This window comes from Aethalodelphis obliquidens, unplaced genomic scaffold, assembly GCF_003676395.1.
Source record: "Aethalodelphis obliquidens isolate GAN/ISIS:26980383/991018 unplaced genomic scaffold, ASM367639v1 scaffold26, whole genome shotgun sequence".
NCBI classification, from domain to species: Eukaryota; Metazoa; Chordata; class Mammalia; order Artiodactyla; family Delphinidae; genus Aethalodelphis; species Aethalodelphis obliquidens.
Genome location: NW_020837970.1, coordinates 12,998,254 through 13,024,779, shown reverse-complemented (window position 1 = coordinate 13,024,779; position 26,526 = coordinate 12,998,254). Strand labels below are relative to the sequence as shown.

The window sequence follows — 26,526 nt, the reverse complement described above, 5'->3', positions numbered from 1 at the left end:
AGCCCTTGGTTGGGGGATCCCCAATTCAAGGACCAAGGGGCTTGGTAGCTGGGGAGGCCCACTTAACCCCTGACTCGGGCTGTCACTTCAGGGGCCAGGATCAGACTCCACAAGCTGATTCCTCAAAGCCCCTTACCAGGCTATCCAAGCCCTTCGCCCCCGGTTTGGTATGACGTGCAGAGATCATCACCCTGGGTGTCAGTGGCTGATAGCCCATGGGAACAAGAAAAGCAAGGACCAGCCTTCTGGGTGGCTTGTTGGACCAGAGCTGCTAAGAAGGGTTTTCTCAGCTTACCTGTCCCCAGGGCCATACCAGACACCTTTTTTCTCTGTCTTCATTGAAGGAGGGAGTAGAGAGAGGAAGTGAATGGGCAAAGCACATGAGGGAGAAGGGACAGGGGGAGGGTGTTGTCCTTAAGGTAGAAGATCAGGGGTTCTTGGTCCAAGGATGGGCTCAGGGGCCTGAGGGCACCCTGAAATCACAGCCAAGTATCGTGCGTGTGTGCGTTTTGTGGGGGAGAAGGTCTGTAACTTTCATTAGATTCTCAAAGTCCGTGAACCAAAAAACCTTTCAGAAGCTCTGGCCTAAAATTTCAGTGTTTCCCTGACTCAGCCTTCCCACTGCCCGGTTACTCAGAAGTGGTGAAGTGTTACGGTGTTAGTCAAAGCCTGCAAGTGTGAAATCAGCTGCTCGTTACACGATGACGATGGGAAACTTCGCAGCTTAGCGAGCCCCTTCCGCCGCCTCACGCGAGGAGTCATGGCCCCAAACAGATGCCTGGGAAGACGGTCTGATTAATGACGCTGCCTCCTCTGTTCTCCCGCGCAGGGCCCAGGATGGCGCTCTCGGTGGCAGGGCTCCTTGTCTGCTCCCTCCTGCAAACCGTCCTCTCCCTCAACCCCGAGGACCCCAACGTGTGCAGCCACTGGGAGAGGTAAGATGCGGTTCTTGGACAGCCAGGCACTCCCTCGGGGCCTCACCCTGGGCTTGGCACTGTTGGGACAAAAGCAGAGGCAGGAGGTACGGAAGCTGTCCACCAAGGGCCTGCAGTCCAGCTGGGGACACAGCACAGATGCTGAAAGGTGGGCCAAAGCTGTGTAGATTCTGTCTGAGACTCAGTGCTCCGGGGGTCAGGGTGGGGGCGTTGAGTGACAGGCAACGTGAATGATGCGGTCTGGTAGTTGACAGTATTCCTCCCTGCATTTGCGCTTACAGCCATTTTACAGATGAGGAAGTAGAGGCCCAGAGAGGCTCAGTGCCCATCCCCAGAGAGGCGGGGTGCAGTGAGAGACTGGGGTCCAGATGAGCTGTGCTCCAATGCCACGATGCCTTCCTGGTCTCCCAGGACTGGCAATGATGCAGCAGCTCAGATGTGCAGGGCAGCCGGCAGCCTGCCCCGAGCAGGGTAGGTGAGGGGGCCCTGCTGCTTCTGATCTGGTGGGGTTAGAGAGGGCTGACAGGGGAAGGGCAGCTGCATTCTGGCTGTGGCACTAGGTCCAGGGGGAACAGGCCGGGGCTCTGCAGATGGCCTGACTTTGAAGCACAAGGTGAAAGTATCGATTTGGTGAGCGGAAAGACAGTGACCAGAGACCCAATCAGGAAAAACCAAATTATACCCTGGAATTGATTGACCATGCTGACCAGGATGACTCTGTCACTTAGATGTTAATAGATCAAATAAATAAAATTAAGATGAGCGCCCGACGGGGGAAGCGGATGGTGGAGGAGGGCAGGTGAGTGGGGAGGGCCGTGCTCCATGCCTGTGAGGGTGAATGCCCCAGCCCCACGGCAGGGAAAGTCCCCTCACCCAGGGCCTGGCGGGACTGGCTGGGAGGCAGAGGGATGGTGCCCACACCAGCGTGGTCTCCAGTGACCGCGTGCTCCATGAGGGGTCCCGACAGAGCTGAGGCTGGAGCGGAAGGCAGCGTTGCCACCAGCGTGCTCCTTTTCGGTGAAGTGGGAAGAACACGAGATCAGTGATGAGACCTTGGTTCACACCAGTCTGGAGTTTTCTGTCTGTTAGCCCTGTGACTTTGGGGATGTCTCTGAACCCCTCGGAGCCTACCTCTGCCTCTGTAAAGTGGGGAGAATCGTTACCCCTGCCTCACAGGCTTGTCGGATGATCAAGGCACCAGTTTCATGAAAGGGCTTTGCGGACCATGAAGCTCAATTATTGTCTTTCCTTGTTGACAACTCCAGCTTTGCAGGAACAGTTATCACAGACTTTACTGCACGTCAGGCACCCTGAAGTGCTGGTGAAAAGCAGATTCTCTTGGGTCCTCTCCGCAGAGACTCTGATTCCGTAGGTCTGGGGTAGAGCCTAGGCATATGCAGTTTTCATAAGCTTTCCACATGATTCTGTGGTGATCCAGGCCCCTTACCTCTTCTAGTTTTGGTGAATGTAAACCTTTGTTTCCCAGTGGGTGAGGGAGAAAGCAGGTGACTCCCACATGAGTCTTTGGTTTGCAGACTTCAGTCTCAGCAATCCCCGTCTCATCCACCTTTCCCAGCTGGGACTCCGTTGCTTCCTGCCGAAGTCTGTGCTGTATCCCGGCTTCCGGAACGCCTCCTTCCCGTCTGCTCACCTCTGCCTTTCCCAGTGCCTCCAACCTCTCCTCCAGGAAGCCTTCCCTGATGGTAGGACCCACCCTGACTTCCCTTTTCTCTGAGCGCCACTTGCACCAGTGGATCAGTGCAAACTTAAACCAAACTCACTAATTTTCTAAACCTGCCCGACATGAATACATTTGGAATGTGGAAATAGTCTGATCCGAACCTGCACTGAGCCGGCGTTTCAGGCTGTTCGGGCTATCAGCTGAAGTTACTGCTTTGATGGGAGGACAAGGAGAGATTCCAGCAGCTAAGAGGAGGTCTGGGGCTCCTCCTGCCCCTAGGGAGGAGGTCTTGTGTGATGCCCTGTGCCACCAGGCGCCTCTTCCTTCTTGGCTCTTCCAGCTGAGCTCCATTGCCATCTACACGCGGATGAGTCTAGTCTGTGTCGTTCCAGAAACACACCCTGGTCCCCGGAGACCGCTTAGGGAGAATTTCCCAGCTGGATTAGTGCTTCTGGATGGCTCCTCGTTAATTACGCCCCTCCACCATAAAACCCAGCAGAAGGACCTCCCCTGGCTAGCAGAGCCCAGCTTTACAAGATTAATCTGGCCCCTCGTTAGCATGTTGGCAAATGAGCGTGTTAAACCACCCAGCTATGAACCCAGGGGCACACGCTGCACCCGGGGACTTGGAGTTGGTTCAAGTTCTGGTTGCCTGACTCGCTGGGCTCAGGGCACCCCTGCAGAGCTGGATCTGTTCCCCATGACACCCTCCCCACCGTCTCTGTTGGGCTGTTGCCCTTTCTCTGAGCACCCACTGTCCCTGTCCGTGCTACAAGGGGTGCCTGATTCCCCCAGGTGCTTAACAAAGGCAGGGAGTCTGGTCTGTGTGTGGTCTTTCTCCCCATCCCGTATTATGGTCAGGGAGGAACTATCCCTCGGTGCCTGGCAAGGAGGTGTGTCACTGCCAGTCATATAATGATGATGGCCAGCATCTATTAGACACTGACAGTGTACCTGTTAAGCATTTTATGTGTATTATCTTGTGTTGAGCATTTTACCTGTGTTATCTTGCTTTACCTTCCCACCACTCTGAGAGACAGACGCTATCACTGCCATCCTAATCCTTGCAATAATGATATGAAGTCCCTGGTAATAGTTATCATAGGTTTACAGGTAAGGAAATGGAAGCTTATACCAGCTAAGTATTATATCTAAGGACAGGCTGCTAACAAGTGACAGGGTTCAAACTTGACCCAGAGCCCCTGTACTCTTAGCCTGCCTCTAAGTGAGAGACTCAGTAGAGATGCAGGAGCCCAGGGTCATAGATTTTCAGAGTTGGAAGGGGCTTTGGGACGCCAGGGGCGGGTGTCGAGCTCAGTTTCTCCAAGCCTGGAGATGAAATGGGTTCAGGCCATGTCTGCATAGACATGTGCCTCTGACGCACATCTCTGATGTGCCGGCTGGTAGAGGCTCAGCAAGGACCCTTCTCACATCCTCCGTGCTTCAGAGAAACAGAATTTCCCACCACCCTGAGTACATGTGCATTGCTGACTGCTCCTGGCTTCCTCTTTCTGAATTCTAGACCTTTGACATTTCTGGCAGCAGAGAGCCTGATAGAGAACCACTTGGGGGGCTGGCCTGCCCCAGCCCCCCTGCAAGTAAACCGACAGTTTTCTCAGGCAAAGCAGACGGGCTTTTATAGCCTGGACCTGGCCATCTGGACCAAGTGAGTGAGCCTTCTGGGGAAAAACACTGAATAATACCAACTGACATAAAAATTAATCCCTAAAATCTCAGCAGAGGTCCTCTCCCAGCCTGCATAGGAAGTGTGAGTCCTCACTTTACACCCTGGCCTGACTGCCTTTGCATACCTCTCCTGCCAGCACGGGCAGGTGGAAAGGCTTATTTTGATAAAGCTGGGAGCTGCTTCCCTGTGGCTTCTACCCCCTGGTCCAGGTTTACAGTTAACAGGCAGGTAACAAGATACCACTTCAATCAGGAGGTCCAGGGGCATGTCCTCGTTGCATCCCCAGCTATACTAGAGACATAATAAAGCAGAGGGTAATGGGTGACCTTGGGGAAGTCACTTAACGTCTCTGATGCTCAGTTCCCTCATCTGTAAAATGAGGATAACAGTGCCACCACCTACCTTATAAGATTGCGTGAGGGGACTTCCCTGGTGGCGCAGTGGTTAAGAATCCACCTGCCAATGCAGGGGACACGGGTTCGAGCCCTGGTCCAGGAAGATCCCACACGCCGCGGAGCAACTAAGCCCGCCCGCCGCAACTACTGAGCCTGCGCTCTAGAGCCCGTGAACCACAACTACTGAGCCCGCGAGCCACAACTACTGAAGCCAGGTTGCCTAGAGCCTGTGCTCCGCAACAAGAGAAGCCACCACGATGAGAAGCCTGCGCACTGCAACAAAGAGTAGCCCCTGCTCGCCACAACTAGAGAAAGCCCACGTGCAGCAATGAAGATCAAACGCAGCCAAAAAATAATAATGAGAAATTAAAAAAAAAAGATTGTGTGAGGATTAAGAGGGCTTAAAACATTTAACACAGGGCGCTCAAATATTAACAGTTATTGGTACCAGCTGTGTGGCCTGGACAAGCTGCCTCTAAGCCTTCATTTCTTCATCTGTAAAATGGGACCACTTATTTCATAGAGTTGCTGCAAAGATCAGCTTCTATGCATGTGCTCTGAAGACCATAACGATCTGAGCAAACATTAAGTATTTTAAAACATACTAGCTTTGGGCCTTCCAGAGCCACATAGAATAAATGGAAACCCTCCTTTATTCATTCTCTGTTAAATGAACAAATGAACCAGAACTTCGGAAAGCGAGCTGGGCCACAGGACAGTAAGGGGTGTGCCCTGGATCTAGCCTGGAGTCAGGGAGGTTTGAATGCGGAGAGTACCCAGGGCAGGAGGAGGAGAGTGGGGTTGGGGTGGGGGGGTTGGAGCCCCTGGACACTTGGCTGTGGGGCCTGGCTGCCCTGGGGAGGGAGACCCCATCCTGAATATCAGCTCTGCCTCCCAAGGGCTGACCACAGCTTCCATCTCCTGTCTGGTTCTCAGCTATGCCGTGACCGTCCAGGAATCGTACGCACACCCCTTTGATCAGATCTACTACACGCGATGCACAGACATCCTCAACTGGTTCAAGTGTACCAGGCATCGGTGAGTACCTCTCTCAGATGGTGAGTGGGGGGAAAGAGGCAGGCCCTCAGGCTCACCTTCCTGCCCCCCTAGCAGATGGAGTCAGTGCACCGCCTGCATCCCCTTGGTACCCACCCTTGGTACTCACGGGAGAGGCTCTGCTGAGGGCTTCTTTATAGTCAGAGCGGCTTATGGGCAGGGCAGGCTAGAAGTGCTAGAGAATTACTGCCCTTGGAGGGCATCCCTCACCCAATGACAGATGGGGAGTTAGTGGAAGAATATGCTAGCTTCCTTACCCTTAGGGTAAGAAGTTCCTTACCCAGCTCTGAGGCGTGTTCTGCACATATCTGTGGTTCCCAGTGGGATGGAACCTCAGTCACCCACAGCGGGAAGCTGCTCAAAAGTATACCCTGAATTGGCTGCCTTTACTTTCCTGTCTCATTTTACTACACCCCTCCCAGTGCTTCTTAGGATCATCTCCCAGATAAGCTACTTGCTTTTGAATCCTTGCCTCAGGGTCTGCTTCTGGGGGAGATCCAACCTCAGAGGGCCCCCGTCAGAGCACATGTAGCCCCGTGCAGCGTACCCGGCTTGGAGAACAGGGTGCAGGCTATAGACCAGCACCTCTTGGCGCCTTGGCCAGGCTGCCCATGGGAAGCACTCCATCTGAACGACTGCACGTGGGAATTCTGCCTCCTTGTCTGCAGTCCTCCTGGAAATCACGCCATGCCCTCATGGCACCAGAGAGACAGGAGAGGAAGGAAGAGAAAACATGTTTTCTTGGATGACCCTGCGCAAGTCACTCTATTTTGGGACTCCCTGTATACTCATCAAACGTGTAATGATCCTCGCCCTACCTACCTGCAGGGTCAGGGATGTGTAAATACTGTGAAAAGAGCAGGGGAAAGTGGGGAAAAGTGAGGTATTAGATACAGGCAAGGTAGCTTTGTTATTTGAGGGGTGAAAATTCAGCAGATGAAGGGTCAGTGAGGGAGTGAGAGAGAGGCTACCTGGTAGGCCCGTTGCGTAGCTTCTGAGCCTCTGTGATGTTTCCAGATATTTCTGCTTCCTCTTTGTGGGCCTGGTCACTCTTCGAGGTTATGCAGGAATCATGGTGGACAGAAATGTGGATGGGGAAACTTGCTCTATGCTGGAAGGCCAAAGTCCTGGTTTTCTTTGCGCGTTTTGCTAGTAACTTGTTGTGAAACACTGAGCGTAGATATAATAGCTGCTTTAAAATCCTTGTCTGCCAGTTCCAACATCTGGGTCATCTCAGGGTTGGTCTTCCTTGACTGCTTCTTACAGAGGTACAATCTTCTAGTTTCTTTAATGTGTCTAGTAATTTTGAATTGTATTCTGGGCGTTATGAACAGCAGAGACTGTAGAGACTGAATTCTCTTGTGTTCCTCCAGATTTGTTGTCGTTTGCTTGTTTGTTTAAGCAGCCAATTAACTTGGTTAAACTCAGTTTTCCAAACTCTGAAAGTTCATATTTTCAGCCTTTGCTGGACTGCTTGGAACCTGCCCCGTACACGTGTAATTCAGGGGGCAGAAGTTTGGGCAGAGATTTTACAAAGAATATGGGGCTTCCTCCTTGTGGCTCTCTCCTTTCTAGGGTTTCTCCTGTCACTTTCTAGTTGCTGGGTCTACCCTCAGCTTGTCCTGTGGTTCTTCAGACCAGTAAGGCCGTGTGTCCTCTATCTGAATTTTAGCCATCTGGAATATTATTGACTGGGGCCTGCCCTTGGGCTCACCTTTCCTGGTGTCATTCCCTTCTTCGAAGTGTCTACTTCCCTCCAGCATCTGCCTCTGTTCTCTCTCTAGTGCTTTTCAGGTAGTTGTCTTTTATATTTCACCCAGATTGCAGAGTTGTTTGCAGGAGGGTTGATCTGATAGGAATGACTCAGCCATTACTGCATCCCCTTAACCTCCCCTAGTTGACCAAGTGAGTTAGCTGCCTGTGGCCCTGGTCAAAGGCAGAGGCAGAAAGAAAAGTCCTGCTCCCTCCATGACTGTCAGGCCCTGTGCCGGAGCCAAGTTTGCTCTGAGGAGTGGCTTTGCTGGGTACTCGGAGGCTGGCGCTGCCGTCCGTCACCACTGGGGAAGGGTAAGTGAGTGGCTGCTTATTAAAACAGGCTGCATTCCTGGAACATGAAGTATTTTGCTGACTTACTGAGTGGCTTTGCAGCTTTCCTGGTGACCCAGCGTGAGCACGCTGACAGCAGCACCATCAGCCTCCTTCAGTGTGGAATGGCTTGTTGGAACGCAGCATCCTTCTGATGGCAGCCTGGTCCCTGGCCCCTTCCCTCTCCTTCCAGAGGAAAGGAGCCAGCAAGGATGGGAAGGTAGAAGCAGTGGGGGACATCTTTCTCTAGGGAGGCTTTAACGATTCTGAGACCACTTCTCCACTGGAAGCGCTTGGGGATGACTTTGTTTGGTGGGAGGCATGGATTGAGTGACTTCTTAGTCAACCCTGAGTCATTCTTTATCTCGGAGGCTTATACAACTGAAATTGCCGGGAGCTGCCTTCCTGTACCGGGGAAGTAGCTTCACTTAGAGGCTGGCTTACTTACCTTCCCTTATGGATTTTTGACAAAGTAGAATGACCTTAGTTTGTGACATTCCCAAATATCACAGATTTCCCTGGAGTCCTGCACTGTCATTTGTCATAAAGCGAGGGCTGTAAGCACTGGTAGGGCTGGCCCAGCCTGTGCTGTAGGACTCCCTGCCCAAGTTGGGCTGACCCTCCATGGAAAGCAGGCTATAGGCATCTCCAGTGACTGGACCTCGTGGCTCTGCCCCCCAACGAGGGGTCCACAGGGCAGGCTCCTCTGGGGTGCTGGTGGGGAAGTGAAAGAGCTCTGGCTTCAAGGCCCGAGGACTTGGGTTGAGTCCAAGTTACACCTTGACCTTGGGAAGTTACTTGCTCTCTCTGGTCTTCAATGGCCACTTCAAATCCCCTCCATTTTGACCTTATGTGTGAGGAAGGGGCTTTGCCTGTCAGTACCCAATTCTGACTCCCTCCTTAGGACTCTGTCCTCACACCATTCATTCCCTTGTCCTACTGCTTCATGATGGCCATCCCATTAGCCCAGAAAGCCACCCCTTGGGAACTGGCACAGGGCAGTAGGTTAAGCCCAGTGGCTTTGAAATTAGAGTAACTTGCGTTTGAATTCTGCCTCTGAAGCTTATTAGCTGTGTGACCTCGAACAAGTGATTTAACTTCCCAGTTTTCTCATCCAGAAAACAAAGGGGGAGAGTACATAAAACAAAATAAGAATAAAAACTCTAAGAAAGAAATAAAGGGGGCGTAATAATGCTACCTGCCTCAGATAGAGACTGAGTGATTTTGCCTATAAATCTCTGTGGCACAGGACCACGTCTCAACACTCAGGTCAGCATAAGAACTGGAACCCAGGTCTCTGACTCCCCGTCCAGAGCTTCTGCTCTCTGGATATTAGCTTCTTCCTCTGCAGAGCTGGTTCTGAGCCTTCCCAAGATGGCATGCGAAGCTCTTTCCCAGGGGCTGTTATTTTTGTTGGGAGGGAGATTAATCTACTGTCTGGGACCTAGTCAGACTCAGAGGGTCCTTTTGCTGACTTGGCTTCAGTTCTCCAACTGGGTAGACCAGTCCCCACAGGGCCATGAGCAATCATGGTTGGGGTGGTGGCAGTTGGCATAGAAACTCTCAGGGCCCAATTCCTAACAAGGTCACCCCATGGGCTGCTCCAGCCCTGGGTCTGGAGGTTTTCAGAAGTCCCCAGTTACTGTCCAGAAAGTATTTTCTGCAGCGCTTCTAAGTATCGCTCTGAAGGGATTGGCGAGAAGTCAGCAGGTGTAGCAAATGCTGCCGCCATGTCAGTGATACATTCTGCATCGCAATGGCCCAGATCCCACCATCGATTTTTCTTTATTGTGTTCCATCATATTCTAAGCCACCATGCATTTTAAAGTAATGATTGAATGGCATCCTTGATATAGTTTAACACGAATATCATTCTAACAGGAGTGATTGATTTTCAATACTTTCAAGTGGCTTTCTTTTCTGTGCCGTAGGATCAGTTATAAGACAGCGTATCGGCGTGGGCTCCGGACCATGTACCGGCGGAGGTCCCAGTGCTGTCCTGGCTACTACGAAAGCGGAGACTTCTGCATACGTATGTGGGGGCTGCAGTGGGGAGGGGAGGGAAGGGGAACAAGGGAAAGGGAGGTAGGCCTGTTATCCAGGCCCTGGGCAGCAGGCCTCAGCTGACCTGAGGGCTCCAGAAATCATTGCCTGCTGCCGGTTCTGAGGGGATAATGGGTCTGGTGCAAACGCATTAGCACAGATTTGTCTATCAGATTAACCTCCTAAGAGGGTGCATGTTAGCACATCAGTTCTAGGCTTTGATGGTGTCAGGAGAGAAGTGGATTCTTCTGGAGTGGGTGCTCTGAGGAGCAATGGGGAAGAAGTGCTGAGCGCCTGGCGCAGAGCTGAGGTGCTCAAGAAGGAAGAGGTGAATAAATAAATGGATGCATGGATAGATGGGTGGATGGATGGATGGATGGATGGATGGAAGGATGGAAGAGAGGAAGCAGGGAAGGTGGGATCATTGGATAGCAAGATCGTAGCACCTAGAAGGAGGATGGCAAGAGTAAGCTCACAAGGAACTGGTTCCAGTAAATGAGAGGATTTCCAAAAAGGACTGGGAGACACTGAAGAAAAGGTGGGTGCATAAAAGATTCATGTCATCTCTTCCCCTGTTTGTCTACAGAAAACTGAAGCCTTAGTGCCCCCAGGGAGATAAGGGCTAAGTTTCTGGCAGCCACAGGCCCTCTGGGTGGAGGGCATTGTCATGCAGTAGGAGACACCCAGGAGCCTGCAGATCTGGGTTCTGGCCCCATCTTCCCAGGCATGTTACTTTGGGCAAGTCACTCAACCTCTCTGGGAGGATGATTGTAGGGCCCTGTTGTCAGAGTCTAGAGGACTCTTTCCCACTCACCGTTGAACAGTAGACGGGGCCAGTGTGAAGCTTTCCATTGGGCATTAGGGGTTCCCTCAACTGCAGGAGAGTGTCAGAGTAGCTAGGAGCCCCCGTTTAATGACTGAGAGGAGAATCCAGCCCCAGAGCTTCTGCCCCTTCCTTTGGAGGCAGATTTGGAGAGTGAATCTCCTTTTTAGTATTCTCCTTGCCATTCGGGAGGGTAGAGCAAGCTAGCACCAGAGAGAGAATTTGGGCAGAGTGGGCATATTGACGTTGGGAATGAAATGACAGTTTTCCCCTACTGACGTTACATCTCCCCTAATGCTAAAGAAACTCGATTCTAATTGCATTACAGGAATAAATGAAAAGTGCTCTCGAGAATAAATGCAATAGTGATGGTTTCGCAGGAAAGATACAAAGATACTCACCCAAAGCAAACCCCAGAAGGCTGTTTCCCAGGAGCAGGGCAGAAGACTGGGCTGGAACAAGGCCGTGGCTGACACTTCACCTGGGATGGGGTTACTGGGGGGGCCCAGGTGTAGAAGTGAGATCAGGTTGAAGGCTTTACTGCTGCTGCTCTGTCTGCTCGAAGCAGAGTGGAAGTCAGGTGTGGGGTGGGACACGGGATTTATAAAGCCTGAGCGGGATGGTTGTGAGTGGCCGTTTGGAGCTCAGGGCACAGCGATGGACTCAGGGAAATGATAAAGGGATTTTGGACGTCAGCGTGGGGCTCCAGGAATGGATGAGCGCATCCCCTTTCTAATTTCTATTCGTGGATGTTGGGAAAGCTCTTGGAAAATGAAGAGCAGAGCAGAAGCAGAGTGTCCTGATTGTACAGGCTCTGTGTTGCTGGCCGGGAAAGGTCGCTTATAACCTCCCACATACTCCTTCTATGACGGCCAGGGACTGCCTGCCGAACTGGTGTCACAGACCTGTCCACCTCCAGGGAGCCAAGCTAGAAAAGCCACTTTCAGGTCTGAAGGCTTTTCCTAGGAGGGCACAGGAGAGTTTCAGCAGCGAGATGGGGCGTTGTGGCATGCTGGGTGCTGGCAGTAATGGCACTGAAGGGCAAGGCCTGGGTTTGCAGCTCAGCTCTGCCAGTCCCAGCATCTTCCTCTTTACCCTCCTCGTCATTGCCTTCACCAGGCACCATTCTGATCACTTTACATACATTAACACATCAACTTCTCACAACAGCCCTCTGGGGTAGGTACCCTCATTTCTCCCATTTTACAGATGGGGAAACTGAGTCGCAGAGCAACTTAAGTAACTTGACCAAGATCACAGAACTAGAAAGTGATAGTATTGGGATTTGAACCTAGGCTCGTGGCTCCAGAGTCTGCTCTGAACCACCCTGAACGGGCTCCTTCTCTCTTCATGAACCAAGATGTCACCTCTCAGAACGTCAGTTTCCATTCATGCAAAGTAGGAATAGTAACACCTACACCACCAGGCACAGCACAGGGTAGGGGCTTAATAAATGTCACCTCCCTGCTTCATGGCTTTGGGTCTTAACATCTTTTCAGCCTTGGCTTTTCTTTTAATTTCTCAGGGCTCCACGGACCCTCTCCATGGGAAAATGTGCACGACATAGAAAAACCTACACGTACACACAGTCCTTTGCACACAATTTCAGTGGGTTCATGGATCCCTTGAAACCCTTAAGGGTCCTCCAACCCATGGTGAAGAGCTTCTGCCATATGCCCATGTTTATCCACTCCACTTATATTTGTTGCTTCCTATTATGCAAATGCTGGGGAATGTAGATGCAAAGGAGAGATGGTTCCTGCCTCGGGGAGCCTGCGACCTGGTGGGAGGAGGTGGTCTGGTTCACGAATACGTGCAACAGGGTGTTGTCGGTGCTTTGACAGGCAACTCTATAAAGTAGGGTGTATAAAGGACTAAAGAGGAGGGGCTGTCTTTTAGCCACGCCCTCTTGCTGAGTGTTAAGGAGAAATCCGCTACAGACAGAAGAGGAAGCCCTTAAAGGGTGTTTCAACCCAGTATTTATTAAATGCCTTCTCATGCTGCTTTGCAAGCATGTTAACTGATGGGGCCTGATCAAGGGAAATGGGTAGGGACTAGTCAGAGTCTAGGTGGTCATGGGAGTGAGGAAAGAGGTTCATGAAGCAAGTGGACCCTAGGGTGAGGTTACAAGAATAAACTTCTAGGGAAGGGCTTCCCTGGTGGCGCAGTGGTTGAGAGTCCGCCTGCCGATGCAGGGAACGCGGGTTCGTGCCCCGGTCCGGGAAGATCCCACATGCCACGGAGCGGCTGGGCCCGTGAGCCATGGCCGCTGAGCCTGCGCGTCCGGAGCCTGCGCTCCACAACGGGAGAGGCCACAACAGTGAGAGGCCCGCGTACCGCGGAAAAAGAAAAAAAAACTTCTAGGGAAGAGTACAAAAATGATCGCAAACACGTATTATCTTGACTGAGAACTGCAGAATTTCACAGCCGGAAGGAAACTCAGATCATTTAATTCAACCTTATCACAGTACAGGTGAGACACTGACGTCCAGAGTGAGGAAGGGGCTTCTCCCAGGTTCCCAAAGCACAACAGTGGCAGGGCTAGGACTTGAATCTGGGGCCACACACTCGGTCTAGATTCTTTGATGCCTCCAACTGTCTCTACTTCAAATTCATTTCTATATCTTCCTGGGTACCAGCTCGGTGCTAGGGCACTGTAAGTCATGTGCTGATTGACACTGAGGGGATGCAGTGCAGTGAGGGATGTCAGTGGAGGTGATTTTAGGAAGAAGGGGGAACACGGAATAGGATCAGGAAGTTACAGGGTAAAGAGTTACAGAGCATCACAGCCTAGGTGGCTTAAACAGCAGGAGTGTATTGTCTCCCCATTCTGGAGGTTAGAAGTCCACGATCAGGGTGTCAGCAGGGTTGGTTCCTTCTGAGGGACCATATGGGAGGGAAGATCTTTTCTAAGCCCCTCTCCTAGCTTCTGGTAGTTCCTTGGCTTGTGGCCCCATAGCTCTCTTCTTCACATGGCTTTCTCCCTGTGAATGTCTGTCTCTAAATTTCCCCTTTTATAAGGACACTAGTCATATTGGAGTAGGGCCGAGCCTGATGACCCCATTTTAACTTGGTTACCTCTGTGAGACCCCCGTCTCCAAATAAGGTCTCATTCTGTGTTGCCGGGAGTTAGGACTTCAGCATATGTATTTTAGGGGGACACAATTCAACCCGTAACAGGTGAGTGTCAGCCGTTACCAGGACTCTGTCCTGCTTATTGTGATGGGAGGAAAGGGGGAGGGAACCAGCCAGTCCCCCACGAGCTTTGTTGTCTCTCTACGAGACAGGGGAGACCCCAGGGTCTGGGAACTTGTGAGAGGGAGAAATGGTAGTGAGAGGGTGAAGGACGGTGCCCAGGGTGCTAGGTGCCAGATGAGAAGCTTGTAAACCTGGGAGCACTCATGAGCTGCTGCCCTGTAGCCCCTGAACCTCCATTCCTCCCTCTCCACCCCTTGGAGGCCAGAAACCTCCAAGTTCACAAGAACCTGGTGAGAACCCATTTGATGCCAGAGTCCTCAGGACCCTGTACAAGAGCGTCACCTGTGCTCTGAGAAGGGACAGGGGGACATCGACCTCCCTCCAAAACCACCTTCCTGGAGGCTGTTTCTTGGCAGGTGCTAGGAGGACGCTTGCCTGGGAGTGAAAACCTTGGTTGACTCTGCCACCAGTTTGCTGTGCAATCTTGGGCAAGTCCCTTTGCCTCTCTGGACCCACTGTGGCATAGGATGGCTCATCCCTGTGCATGGAAGGAGGAAAGATGAACAATGAGTGAGAGTGTCCTGGAAAGTGTAAAGCTTGGTACAGATGCAGGGTGGCCTATTTTTCCTCCTCTTTGTACCATTTCCTCTGACCCAGAACTGCCGCCCTCATCCCAGAGCCCTTGGCAGCCCTTCTAGAACCATCTGCACCAGAGCTGCCTGTCCCCTCCCATTATCTACAGAGACAGCTGAGTCCTGGCCGCTCTTGGTTGCCCAAGCATCAAACATTTCCTGAAGATCAGTGGGTACAACACATTTCCTTCTTTCTCTTTTCTTGCGAGATAGGGCAGTGAGCATTTCGGGAAGCTCTGTTCTTTGAAAATATTGGCCCATGTCAGGCTGGATGAGCTGGGTTATGCTGCGGTGATAAACAACACCCAAATCCCAGTGGCTTAAAACAATAAGATTTTATTTCTTGTTCATATTACTTGTCCATTGTGGGCCAGCCGGGGTCTGCTTTTTGTCAGTTTCACCCCAGGACCCAGGCTGATGGAGCAATGTTGCTGGTTGGCTTGGCAGAGAGAAGAGGGCTCTGGCGGGTCTTGAAGGCAGAGGGCCAGAGATATTTAGTGAGTAGGATTAATGTTTATCACAGGTGCCATAGATGCCACTGTAATTACAATGCACCGTTCATGCAAATACGTTATTGAACACCTGGTAACCTAATCTCAGAATCACCTGGAAGACTTGTTACCATGCAGACTCCTGGGCCCCAGGCTCCGAGTCTCAGATTCAGAAGGTTTGGGGTGGAGCTGGGGAATTTGAATTTCTAACAGGTTCCCAGGTGATGCTGGTGCTACTGGAATGGGACCCACACTTTGAAAACCACTGGTCTTCGTTATGCTAAGTCATGGCTGCTGTGCTGACCTCAGCTTCCGGTCAATTGCAAAGAGCCCAGCGGGTTCTTCACAGGTGCATCCCCTTGGTATTCAGGGCTTCTCCTGATGGGTAACAGGAAGAGAGCACGTCTCAGAGTAGTCAGCAAGGAGGGGGAATTTCTCTACACAACCTCCCTGTCTCTTATTTCCCCTTGGTCAGAGTCTCCCCCGTGGAGCAGTAACTCCCCCGCGACTTCCAGACCATGTAGTCTAGCCCTTTCAGTGGCTGCTGGGAATGCCGGAGCCCACCCGGGGCCATGTGGTTTTCATCCAAATCCAGAAGCTGAGGGATTAGCCAGAAACTCCAGGTATGTGGCTGCTGGGCCGAGCTGTGGCCCGGGAGAGTGCTCAGCGTTCTTGGGTACCTAGTTGGGTTGTCCGTCCGTGTGATGGTGTCTGAGGGGCAGGGAGCCACAGCAGAAGATCTGGGAGATTGGCTGCACCACAGGAACCTGAGGGGTGCGTAAAACTTAACTCCAGTAAATGCCTGGCGCCATTTTGGGATTTAGGTGCCCCGGCTTTACTATTGCAGTTGTTCTGTACAGTGACTGTCTTCTAAATGGAAATGTAACTCACGTTGACTGGTTTCTTTGCTCCCACCTCTTGCCTCTCACTTCTCCCTTCTTGGTTTGGCTTCATTGTTCTTGAAGGGTCTTTTTTTTTTTTTGCGGTACGTGGGCCTCTCGCTGTTGTGGCCTCTCCCGTTGCGGAGCACAGGCTCCGGACGCGGCCATGGCTCACGGGCCCAGCCGCTCCGCGGCATGTGGGATCTTCCCGGCCCGGGGCACGACCCCGTGTCCCCTGCATCGGCAGGCGGACTCTCAACCACTGCGCCACCAGGGAAGCCCGAAGGGCCTTTTTTTAGTGGCTCTTTCCAGAAGGGTCTATGACGTGATCAACTCTTAAATGCTTTACTTGTCTGAAGATGCCTTTATTTTGCTCTCACGCTTGGTTGGTGGTTTAGCTGCTGATGGAATTCGAGGTTTTCAGTCATTCTCCTTCAGTAGTTTGAGAATGTTTTTCCGTTGTGTTCTGGACTTTGTCATTGCAGTGCTCTGTGGTTTCCCTAGGATGTGTCTGGGTGTGGGGTTATTTTTATTCATACTGTTGGCTCCCCAGAGGTATACATCTTCTTCAAGCTAAGGATTCATGTCCTTTATCAGTTCTGGAAAATTCTCAGGCATATCTCTGCAAATATCTCCTTTCCTTCATTCTCCCAATTCTCTCCTGTTGGAGCGCCAAACTGTTGGGCTGTCTTACTGCTGCCTCCTCTATCTCTCCTAAGCTCTAATTTTTCATCTCTTTATCTCTCCAGGTCGTATCTTGGACATTTTCCTCATATCCATTTGTTTCAAATCCTTTTGCTCTGCTAATTAACCTGTCTTTTGAGGTCTTAATTCCAATGATGACATGTTTCATTTCTAGTTCTCTTGTTTCTTTTTCAAATCTGCATGTTTCTTTCCCATTGTGTCCTATTCTTTCATTACGTATTCTAATCCTTCTTTTATTGCTTTAATTATTTTAAACGTATTCCTTTTGTAGTCTCTTCAGATAATTCTATCTTGAGCTATTAGTTCTATTGGATCAAGTTCCTGGAGTATCAGTTCTCCTGTTTTTGGAGACAGCTGATTCTCCCTGACCATGGATTGTTTCTTCATATAGGTTGTAATTTTTTTTCTCTTCTTTTTTTTTTTGCTATGAACTCTTTAGCCTTTTTGCCCCTCCGCCATGTCCCAGGTTGTGCAAGAGCCCTACACATTAGTTTTGCATTTTCTTATTAAGCACTCTAATGTTTTTCACTGGCTCATGACCAGTTTTTGCATTGATAATTTGGTTTGAGATTCCACGATGTGTGCGGTGAAGGCTTAGGGGTTTTCCCTTTAAAAAAAAATTGATGTGAAATTCACATAATATAAACCATTTAGAAATATTCAATTCAACGGCATTTAGTGCATTCACAATGTTGTGCAACCACCAGCTCTTTCTAGTTCTAAGACATTTTCGTCACCCCTAAAGGAAACCCTGTATCCATTAAGCAGTCACTCCCTATTCCCCGCTCCTGTTTTTTGTTTCCTGTGGGAGACATTTTTCCTCATCCAGAATCCCTGTTTATTCTTAGGCTGGTTAGGCAGCATCTTCAAGCATCCCCTCCATGGAGCTGGCAAGTCCCAAGGCCCAGTCTGCCCATGTGGGTGTTAACCCCCAGGTTCCCAGCCTGGGCTGAAGACTAGGGGTAGCAGCTAGCCAGGGCTGACGTTCCCTGGGCTACCTTAGCTTTAGCACCTGACCTTCTGCGACTGCTATAAACTACCTGCACCTTTTTCTCACACTTAGGGATTTACCTTTCTCTTATTAGAGTTCAGGTGTGTATTTTTAAAACTATTTTAATTTTGCTTGGGAGGCATTTTTGTAGCAGGGGTGCTTACATTAGCACTTTTTACCTTGTCACTGGAACTGCCCCTGGTGTATAGCGAGTGGTGGAGTGGGGAGACTTATAACCAGACCCTCTGACATTTAATTCAGTGCTCTCTTGGACTGACTGCTAACTTCCAACAACATAATAAAACAATAGTGTAACTTCTGGTGGTTTACCCAGCATTTCCCATACAGTGTATCACTTGGTCTTCACAGGCTGGAGAAGAGAGTATTACTGTTACCACACTGTACAGCAGAGGAAACTGCAGCTGGGTGAGGCTAAGTGATGCGTCCACCTGGACAGGTGCAGCCCAGGAATTGAGATCAACTTGCAATCCTGTACTTTCCCCCCCTTCAGTGGATTTTCTCTCAGCAGGAGAGACCTGTGGCCAGGAGAGGAAAGGGGGGGTGAAATAAGAGGGGAGGTGGAGAGGTTTATAGGGAGAGGAAGGAACTGAGGGCAAACCGGTTTGATTTTGAAATTTTGCTAAGGTGAGTCTGATAGGTGCCAGGATCAGGGTAGTGAGTCCTAGGGATTGCTGCGTGTGTGTGTGTGCGTGCGCGTGCGTGTGCACATGTGTACACAGAGCTGTGGGTCCTGTCTGAAACACGTAGCTGCTAGGTAAAATAATTCTCTGCTGACCCTCTAAGAGGCTCCCTAGGGAATCCTGCCAGCTGCCGTCACCAGAAACAGTGCTGATGCCACTCCCTTGGGTCACCAACTCCTGGCACTGAGCTTTGCTACCTAGAACAACATTCATCCTTCCATTTGTCCAGCTATCTATCAACATTTATTAGATACCTGTGCCTTGAAGGCACTACGGAATCCTGGGAATAGAGAGATGAATAAGAAGCATGTGGTCTAGTGGGAAAAATGGGTTTATATATATGTATGTGTGTATATATACATATAGTAGACGTATATATATAATACTATCTTTAACTTTTAAAAGATTTCAGCACAGTATAATAAGCACCCTTCAAACAAGCAGGCAAGGACACAGAGGGTGTGTCCAGGCTGGTGGTGGGGAAGGAATAGTTGCCTAGCTGCCCCGGCAGGTCCTCGCGGAGTAGCCAAAGCTGGTGCAGCCACCGCCATCTCGTCGCCCGTCTGTGGGCTTAGGGCACTGATTTAGGATGCCCAGAGAGGCTGATTCACGCTGACCAAACATATAAAATACTGACGCTTAACGCTGCGACTAACAAATTCACGTACAGTGAGAAAGAAGGACCAAAGACTTGCTCTTGTTCACTTGTGAGTACTTTTCAGGCCCTCAATAAATAATTGTTGAATGAGTAAATTCATGGTCCAGGCGCCCCCAAGGCCCAGTGGGTTCTGTGGACACCCCTCCTATTAGCACCTGTTTTGGATTCCTTGTGTTTCACTCCAGGGCACCACCTGGCAGTGTGGGAGGTTTGGGAGCCACGTGGCAGTTGGTTCCATGTGCTCTGAGCTCACAGCCCCTGGGTCCCCTCTGTCACTCTGTTCCACTGGTTGTGATGCTGCCTGTCCCTCTCTCCCACTCAGAAGTGAGTTCCTGAAGCAGAGGAATCCTGTCTTCTACATGGGGTATACCCAGGGCCTGGTACTTATTGCTGAATGATCATTGAACGAGTGAGAGACTGAATGAATGAAATAGACTCATACCGCAAATACTGAGAGACATCTTAGGGAGAAGCAACCAGTTCTGTCTGGGGAATCCAAGGCCAGGGGGATCAAAGAAGACTCTTCGGAGGAAGTCAGTTTTGAGCTGAGCCTGAGAGATGAGTAGGAACTTGGCCAGAGGACAAGAGATGGGCAATGGTTAAGAGCCTGAGTTTTGAAGCCCACTCCTTCTGTGCGACGCTGAGACTGTTATTTCACCTCTCTCTCCCTTGGTTTTCTCATCTGTAAAATAAGCTAGGGCTGTGTTAAGTACCTACCTCTTTGGGCTGCCATGAGGATTAAATGAGTTACCGCAAAGAAAGCATTTAGGCCAGGGCCCAGCACAGAATAAGAGCTCGGTACATGTTAGCTGCTGCTGTTCGTATTATTTTTCTGAGGGAGGGCATTCTCTGGCAGAGGGGACAGCCTGAGCAAAGATGAAAGAGCAGACAGGATCAGGACACTTCCAGCAGGAGCACAGGTGAAAACGTGGCGGGAGAAGGGGCTGGGCTGGGCTGGACCCTCAGCACCACACGGAGGAGACTGGACAATTTCATGAGGTCATTGAAGGGTTAAAGCAGTCAGTGACATGCTCACGGTGGTGTCAGGAAGCCACTGCTCTGGGGGCAGTAGCATGGAGGACCATGGAGGGGCTGAAAGACAAGTTAGGAGGTATGTGCAGGGGTGGGTGAGCCGTGGCCATGCCCCTTGACTTTGGTCTGGCCTAGCCCCGAGCTTCCCTGCCAGCAATGCCCCCCGCCCCCTGCAGCAAGTGCCGACAGGGATTTTTGTGCTGACACAGCTGGGGAAAGATGTAGGTGCTGCTTCTTCATTACCAGCTGCAGCTGTAATTAAACCTCTGCTATCCGGACTGGGCGGCCTCTGAGGGGAAGCCTTTATTAGTGTCAGAGCAGTTGGGCATTTATTTAAGTCCCCTTCCTGGTGTCCTGGGCCGAGTAAAGCCTGTGAAATAGCGAACCTGTCCCCAGCCTAACTCCCCACTTCTCTACGGAAACTGCTTAAAGGCTCCCACTTCCCATCTTCTGAATTCCCTCAATGTCTACAGAATACCACCTCCAACTTCTGGTCCTTGTTGGGGGTTTGCTGCTTCTCTGATGTTCTCACCGTGCTCTAAACCCCACGTGGCCTGGCCCCAGCTAACTCTGACCCCTTTCCTCCCGCGCTCTCCCTCCCATGCCGGCCTCCTTGCTCTTTCTGCCTGTGCCTCGTGTTCCCGCCTCAGCACGCAGGAAGCCCTGTTTGCTGTTCCCTCTGCCCATATGCTCTTCCCCCACACACCATGTAGCTCACTCCCTATTTCACTTAGTATCTTCTCACGTTATCAGAGTCTTTCCTGACCACCCTGTCTGAAATAGCAATCCGCTCTCTGACATCTTTGTTTGCCTTTATCTTGTTTTGTTTTGTTTTTTTTTATTGCAATATAGTTGACTTACAATGTTGTGTTAGTTTCAGGTGTACAGCAAAATGATTCAATTATACATACATATATATATATCTGGTTTTTTCAGAATCTTTTTTCCTTATAGGTTATTACAAAATATTGAGTATAGTTCCCTGTGCTATACAGTAGGTCCTTGTTGGTTATCTATTTTATTATTAGTGTGTATCTGTTAATCCCAAACTCCTAATTTATCCCTCCTTCCCCGTTTCCCCTTTGGGAACCATGTGTTTCTTTCCTATGTCTGTGGATCTGTTTCTGTTTTGTATATAAGTTCATTTGTATCATTTTTTTTCAGATTCCACATTTAAGCAATATCATATGATATTTGTTTGACTTCACTTAGTCTGATAATCTCTAGGTCCATCCATGTTGCTGCAAATGTCATTATTTTATTCTTTTCTATGGCTGCGTAATATTCCATTGTATATATGTACCACATCTTCTTTATCCATTCATCTGTCGATGGACATTTAGGTTGCTTCCATGTCTTGGCTATTGTAAATAGTGCTGCTAAGAAATTGGGGTGCATGTACCTTTTCTTTTTTTTTAATAAATTTATTTATATTTTACTTATTTATTTTTGGCTGCATTGGGTCTTCATTGCTGCGCAGGGGCTTTCTCTAGTTGTGCTGAGTGGGGGCTACTCTTCGTTGCAGTGTCTGTGCTTCTCATTGTGGTGGCTTCTCTTGCTGTGCAGCACGGGCTCTAGGTGCATGGGCTTCAGTAGTTGTGGCATGTGGGCTCAATAGTTGTGGCTTGCAGGCTCTAGAATGCAGGCTCAGGCTCTGTAGTTGTGGCACATGGGCTTAGTTGCTGCGTGGCATGTGGGATCTTCCCAAACCAGGGCTCAAACCCATGTCCCCTGCATTAGCAGGCAGATTCGTAACCACTGCACCACGAGAGAAGTCCCTGTATCTTTTCGAATTAGGGTTTTCTCCACCTATTCTGTTTTTTAATTAGCATTGTCACTACCTGGCATAGAGACATAAGATACATATTTTTTATTTTCTGTCTCCCTAACTAGAACATATGCTCAGTAGGAACAAGGGACTTTGATTTGCTCCTAGCTGAGAGCTCTACTCCTAGTACAGCACCTGGCATATAGTAGGTGTTCAGTAAGTGATAAATGAATCAACAAACAGAGCAACCTTTTTTTTTTTTTTTTTTTTTTTTTGCGGTACGCGGACCTCTCACTGCCGTGGCCTCTCCCGTTGCGGTGGCGCAGGCTCAGCAGCCATGGCTCACAGGCCCAGCCGCTCTGCGGCAGGTGGGATCTTCCCGGACTGGGGCACAAACCCGTGTCCCCTGCATCGGCAGGCGGACTCTCAACCACTGCGCCACCAGGGAAGCCCAGGAGCAACCTTTTAAAAACATGTCACTGTATGGTCTACAATGGCTTATATTGTGCCAGGCACATAGTAGGGACTCAGAAAATACTGAGTGATCAGGTACTTCTAAACTCTTCCAATTCTGCCTCGCCCCTCCCATCTGATTCAAGACTTCCCTCCCGCACCTCCCACTGCTGCTTTCTCTAAATGCTGTACCCCAGACTCCTTATCATTCTGAATCTCGCTTCCCCAGGGTCTCGTTGGGTCTGTTGATCTTCAGCACCCCACCCTGGCACCTGAATTCTCCACATACCCACTCTCTGGGACCGTGTATAGGCCGCTCCTGCTTCCTAGAACCCTTGGTCCTGTTTCCACAGTTTCTGCCTAGTGGCTTTTGGAGACTCTGCACGTAGCTGCCTGGTCTCTGGGAAGCCCCACCGGACACCTCCCTCGTCCTCTCCCCTCCGGGTCCTGATCTCAGCCCCTTTCCCCCACAGCTGCCCTTACAACTGTCAACTTCTTTATCCTCTCTCTTCCTGGATGGTGAGCTTGTTGAGAGCGGAGGCTCAGGACCCCTCTGTATCTCAAGCGCCCAGCCCAGGGCCCAGCAGGGAACATGCCTTTGCAGCCTTATTAATTAGAAGGAGAACATGTGGGCTGGCTTTTCCTGGGGACCTTCAAGGACCCCCAAAGGAGTGGTTTCTGGGCAGGGCCCTGAGACCCCAGAGTGAAGGGTGGCCTGCCCCAGTTAGGGTTCTCATCCCTACTTCCGCCATCCCCTTGGGTCCCCAGAGCTTAGTGTCACATGTGTGTGAAGAGTCTGGAGAGCCTGTTCCGGGGCTCTGTGGGGACTGAGTCTGCTGTCCCAGAACCTCTGTGTTGGGCTGAGCTTGCAGTCATGCGAAGGCAGTGAAATTTTTCCCGCAATGCCTTCTGATTTATTGAGCTCCTCCTTCCCTCCTGGCTCCTGGCCTTTGTAGCAGAGAGGTTTCAGAAAGTGGCCACTGCTGGGTTTCGTGGACGATGGACATGTGGTCCCCAGCCCTCCTCTAATGCTTGCTCTCTGATTCAGGACAGCTGAGTGGCTTCAGTGAGGGTGAAAATGGTGACTCAGAGCCTCCGTCTGCCCCCTGATGGCCACTTCAGTACTCTTGGCTTTGAAGGGCTCTGATCAGCTGCCCGTCAAGTGGGTGGGGTGGGGACAGGCTGGGGAAGCTGGCCACCGCCTCATACCACGTGGGCCAGGCATCGGCCAGCACTCAGGGAAGGCTTGAGAGCCGGGTCCCGTCAACTTGTTGCAGGCACACATTCCACTGCCCCCAGCTTGTCTGTCCCTGGGGGTAAGAATGAAAATATTTAACTACAGGTATGGAACTTCTACCAATAGGGTTAGAATGGAATAGGGTCTTAGAGGCCTGCTGTGGGGCTGGGGGTTAACCCTGTAGGTGCTGGATTATGGGTAGATGGAGGGGGCTGGGAGAGGGGCAGTGGTGGCAACCACCGACCAACCAGAGCAGAGGTTTTTCAATATTTTAATACTCAGTACCCTTCTCCCCTGAACCAGAGCACCTGGGTCTTATTTGACCCTGGAGATGTAATATGTCTGGATCCTTGAGGAAGGGGCGTCTCAGCTTAAGCATCTGGTTGGGGGGGGCACTGCTTTCAACCCATGAGAGGGGTGTCTGTGTGGCATCTAGGGCCTGACAATGTAAAGGTCAAAAGCACGGGCCCTGGCACTGGACTGCTGCCTCCCGCCTTTGTGACTGTGGGCAAATTACTTAGCTTCTCTGTGCCTCTGTTTACTCCATGGTAAAGTGGTGTAGCAAGAGTACCTTCGTCATGGGGTTGTTGTGAAGATGAAATAAGTGAATCTATGCAAACCGAGCACATGGCGAGGCTGTGGAGGTGCTCGCTTCTCTTACACGTGCACATGTATGTTCATGAGTGTTAGGTTTCACTGTGTGTGAAGAGCTCCCCTCTTATGTGACGTGTGCACATGCATGTTCTCAGCGTATACACTTGCTGTGTGTGTGTTGTGTGTCTGCCCATGGGCAGGGCCCCCGTACCCCATGTGTCGAGTGCACATCTGCCTGCTGTGTGTTTTGAGAGCTTGTGCGCACGTCTCCCTTGGCTCTCCTGAGACTCACCTGGCCCGTCATCCTTTCCTACTTCGCTTTCTCCTTCTCCTCTGCAAGCAGCCAGTGGTGCTGAATTGTCACCTAGGGAGCCAGACTCGCATCTTTGCTCCGGATGGAGTGGGAAGGGGGAGCCAGGCGACACTATCGATCTCATTCCCCGGGATGGAGACAGACCTGGGACCAAGGGCAAAAGCCAAGTCCCACCCCTGGCTGGGCAAAGAACTGGCCCTCTGGCCACCTTTACCCTGCGCTGAGCTGGACCGAAGAGAAGGAAAGAGGAAATCCCAAATCTGGAAGCTGGGGGTCAGGGGGCAACTTGAATGTGGCCCCTATCCCTTTGGTATGGCCAGGTGGAGGGACCAAGGCCTTGGCCTCTGTTTATCCACAAGGTTCCATCCACCAAACTGCGGAGGCCTGATAGTAAATCAGCAGCGAGCGTGATTTAGAGTACTCTGTTTGCTCAGCTCAGCTTAGCTTTTGGCAAGGTAAATGCATAAGCTGCAGAAAATCTCTTTGAAACAAAGGTCGCAAATGCCCTTCAGTCCTCCCATAAAGGATTCTCCAAATTATATGGACTAGATTAGTATCTCTGTTACATAAAACCATTTCAATGCCTGCCGTGGTCTTGGAGAATAGTCACTGGACAGACCTTTTGTTGTTTTGCCCCACCAGCGAGTGGTAATTGAAGATCTCCCTTTAAAAGTGTGTCAGGTGGAAAGAGCGGCTAATATACTAAGTGGAGGGGCCTTTGTTAGGGAGACTGATGCTTTGTTCTGCTTGTCCGTTTTAATCTTGTTTTTGTACAATGGATTTACATAAAGCACTACCAGCCGATATGATTCTGGGGAGGCATGTCTGGCAGGGCCGGGCCTTGCAGAAGGAGGCCACGCAGGGTCTCCTTTGCCTCTCTCTTCCTCCTCGCCTTGCTTTTCCCTTTCCTATTCTGGGCTCTTACCTCGATCCCAAGGAGCAGGCCCAAGCCCTGGGGCAAACTCTGTGGCTTCGTGGCCGTGGCTGCCTTTGTCTTTTTCTAATCAGAGCACACCCTCCTCCTTTTTAATTGCCTCTCTGCATGGAAACCCCAGAGGCAAGATCCAGGTTTGGGGCTACATTCTCTGCCCGTTGCTGGGTTTGAATCTAGCTGAGGTCTTCAGCCCTAAAGTCGAATGCCAACTAGTGCCTGATGGGATGGTTTGGGTTGGAGGGCTTCCACGGTCGGGGGCACGAAGCACTGTTGTCGGAGAGTCCTCCACAGCGCTGGCTTCTGGCTCCGAGCAGTGGGTCACTGATCCCTGGTTGGGAGGAGTTGGGCTTTGCCTTGAGCAGGGGGCCACCTCCTTGGGGCTTGAGGCCACTGTGGTGCTGGCAGATGTGAGCCCTGACCCGGCTTTCAGAGATGGAGTTGTCCGTCACCCATGCGGCTGTCATGTTGCTGTGCAACCGGGAGGAGGCGCCCACCCCTCTGGGCTTCCGCTCCCTCATCTGTAATGTCAGAGACCTATCAGCTCTGAACTTCTATGAAACAGGAGCTTCAATTATGGTGACTGAGGGGCAAAGGTTTTTCTCATTTTGAAGTCAGTGGGCAAAGTTAAGGCCAAGGGAGTATGGAAAATGGAAACATGCACTTGTAGTTCTTAGTGAAATGAATTGGAGGAAGAACCAAATAGAGGCAACGTGATTGGCAAAGAATCATGGAACAGTCAGAGCCCTTTGGAAGTGCTGTTTGCTTTGTTTCAAGGTGGTGGACATCCATATCCCTGGGATTATCTTGACAAGTTCCATGTGGGCGAGAGGTTCATAAGCTTTGCAGGGGCAGGACCAAGGGGCTGGTGCACAGGCTCCCTTCCCTGGCTTCCTAAAGAAAATGTCTGAAACTGTCAGAAAGAATAGCAAATACATATTACTGAGCGCGTGGTATGTGTCACACTGGGGTGGAGTCCTGGAGTGTGCAGGAGATGAGCTTTGTAAGTGACGAGGCGCCAGTCATGGCTCTCCTTGCTCCAGGGCACAGCATGGACTACAGTATTTCCACCTGGAGAGCGAAGAAAGAAAGTCTACATTTGCATGGTACATATATACTGATACAATAGAATACTACCCAGCCGTAGAAAAGAACGAAATAATGCCATTGGCAGCAACATGGATGCAACTAGAGATTACCATATTAAGTGAAGTAAGTCAGAAAAAGAAAGACAAA

The 26,526-nt window shown here is 50.8% G+C and overlaps 1 protein-coding gene across 4 annotated transcripts in view; it reads left to right on the top strand.

Annotated features, from left to right (window-relative positions):
- The first annotated feature begins 717 nt into the window (after positions 1-717).
- Positions 718-26,526, top strand: part of MEGF11 (multiple EGF like domains 11) — a 235,756-nt gene continuing 209,947 nt past the window's right edge. For 2 of the 4 annotated variants that reach the window (XM_027123371.1, XM_027123369.1), the window contains exons 1-3: positions 721-935; positions 5,635-5,736; positions 9,771-9,871. In XM_027123371.1, the coding sequence (XP_026979172.1) occupies positions 799-935; positions 5,635-5,736; positions 9,771-9,871 (340 nt within the window). In that variant the 5' untranslated portion in view covers positions 721-798. Of the gene's footprint in view, positions 936-5,634; positions 5,737-9,770; positions 9,872-26,526 lie in introns of all 4 variants that reach the window. The other 2 variants (XM_027123370.1, XM_027123367.1) reach the window with 2 other exon arrangements.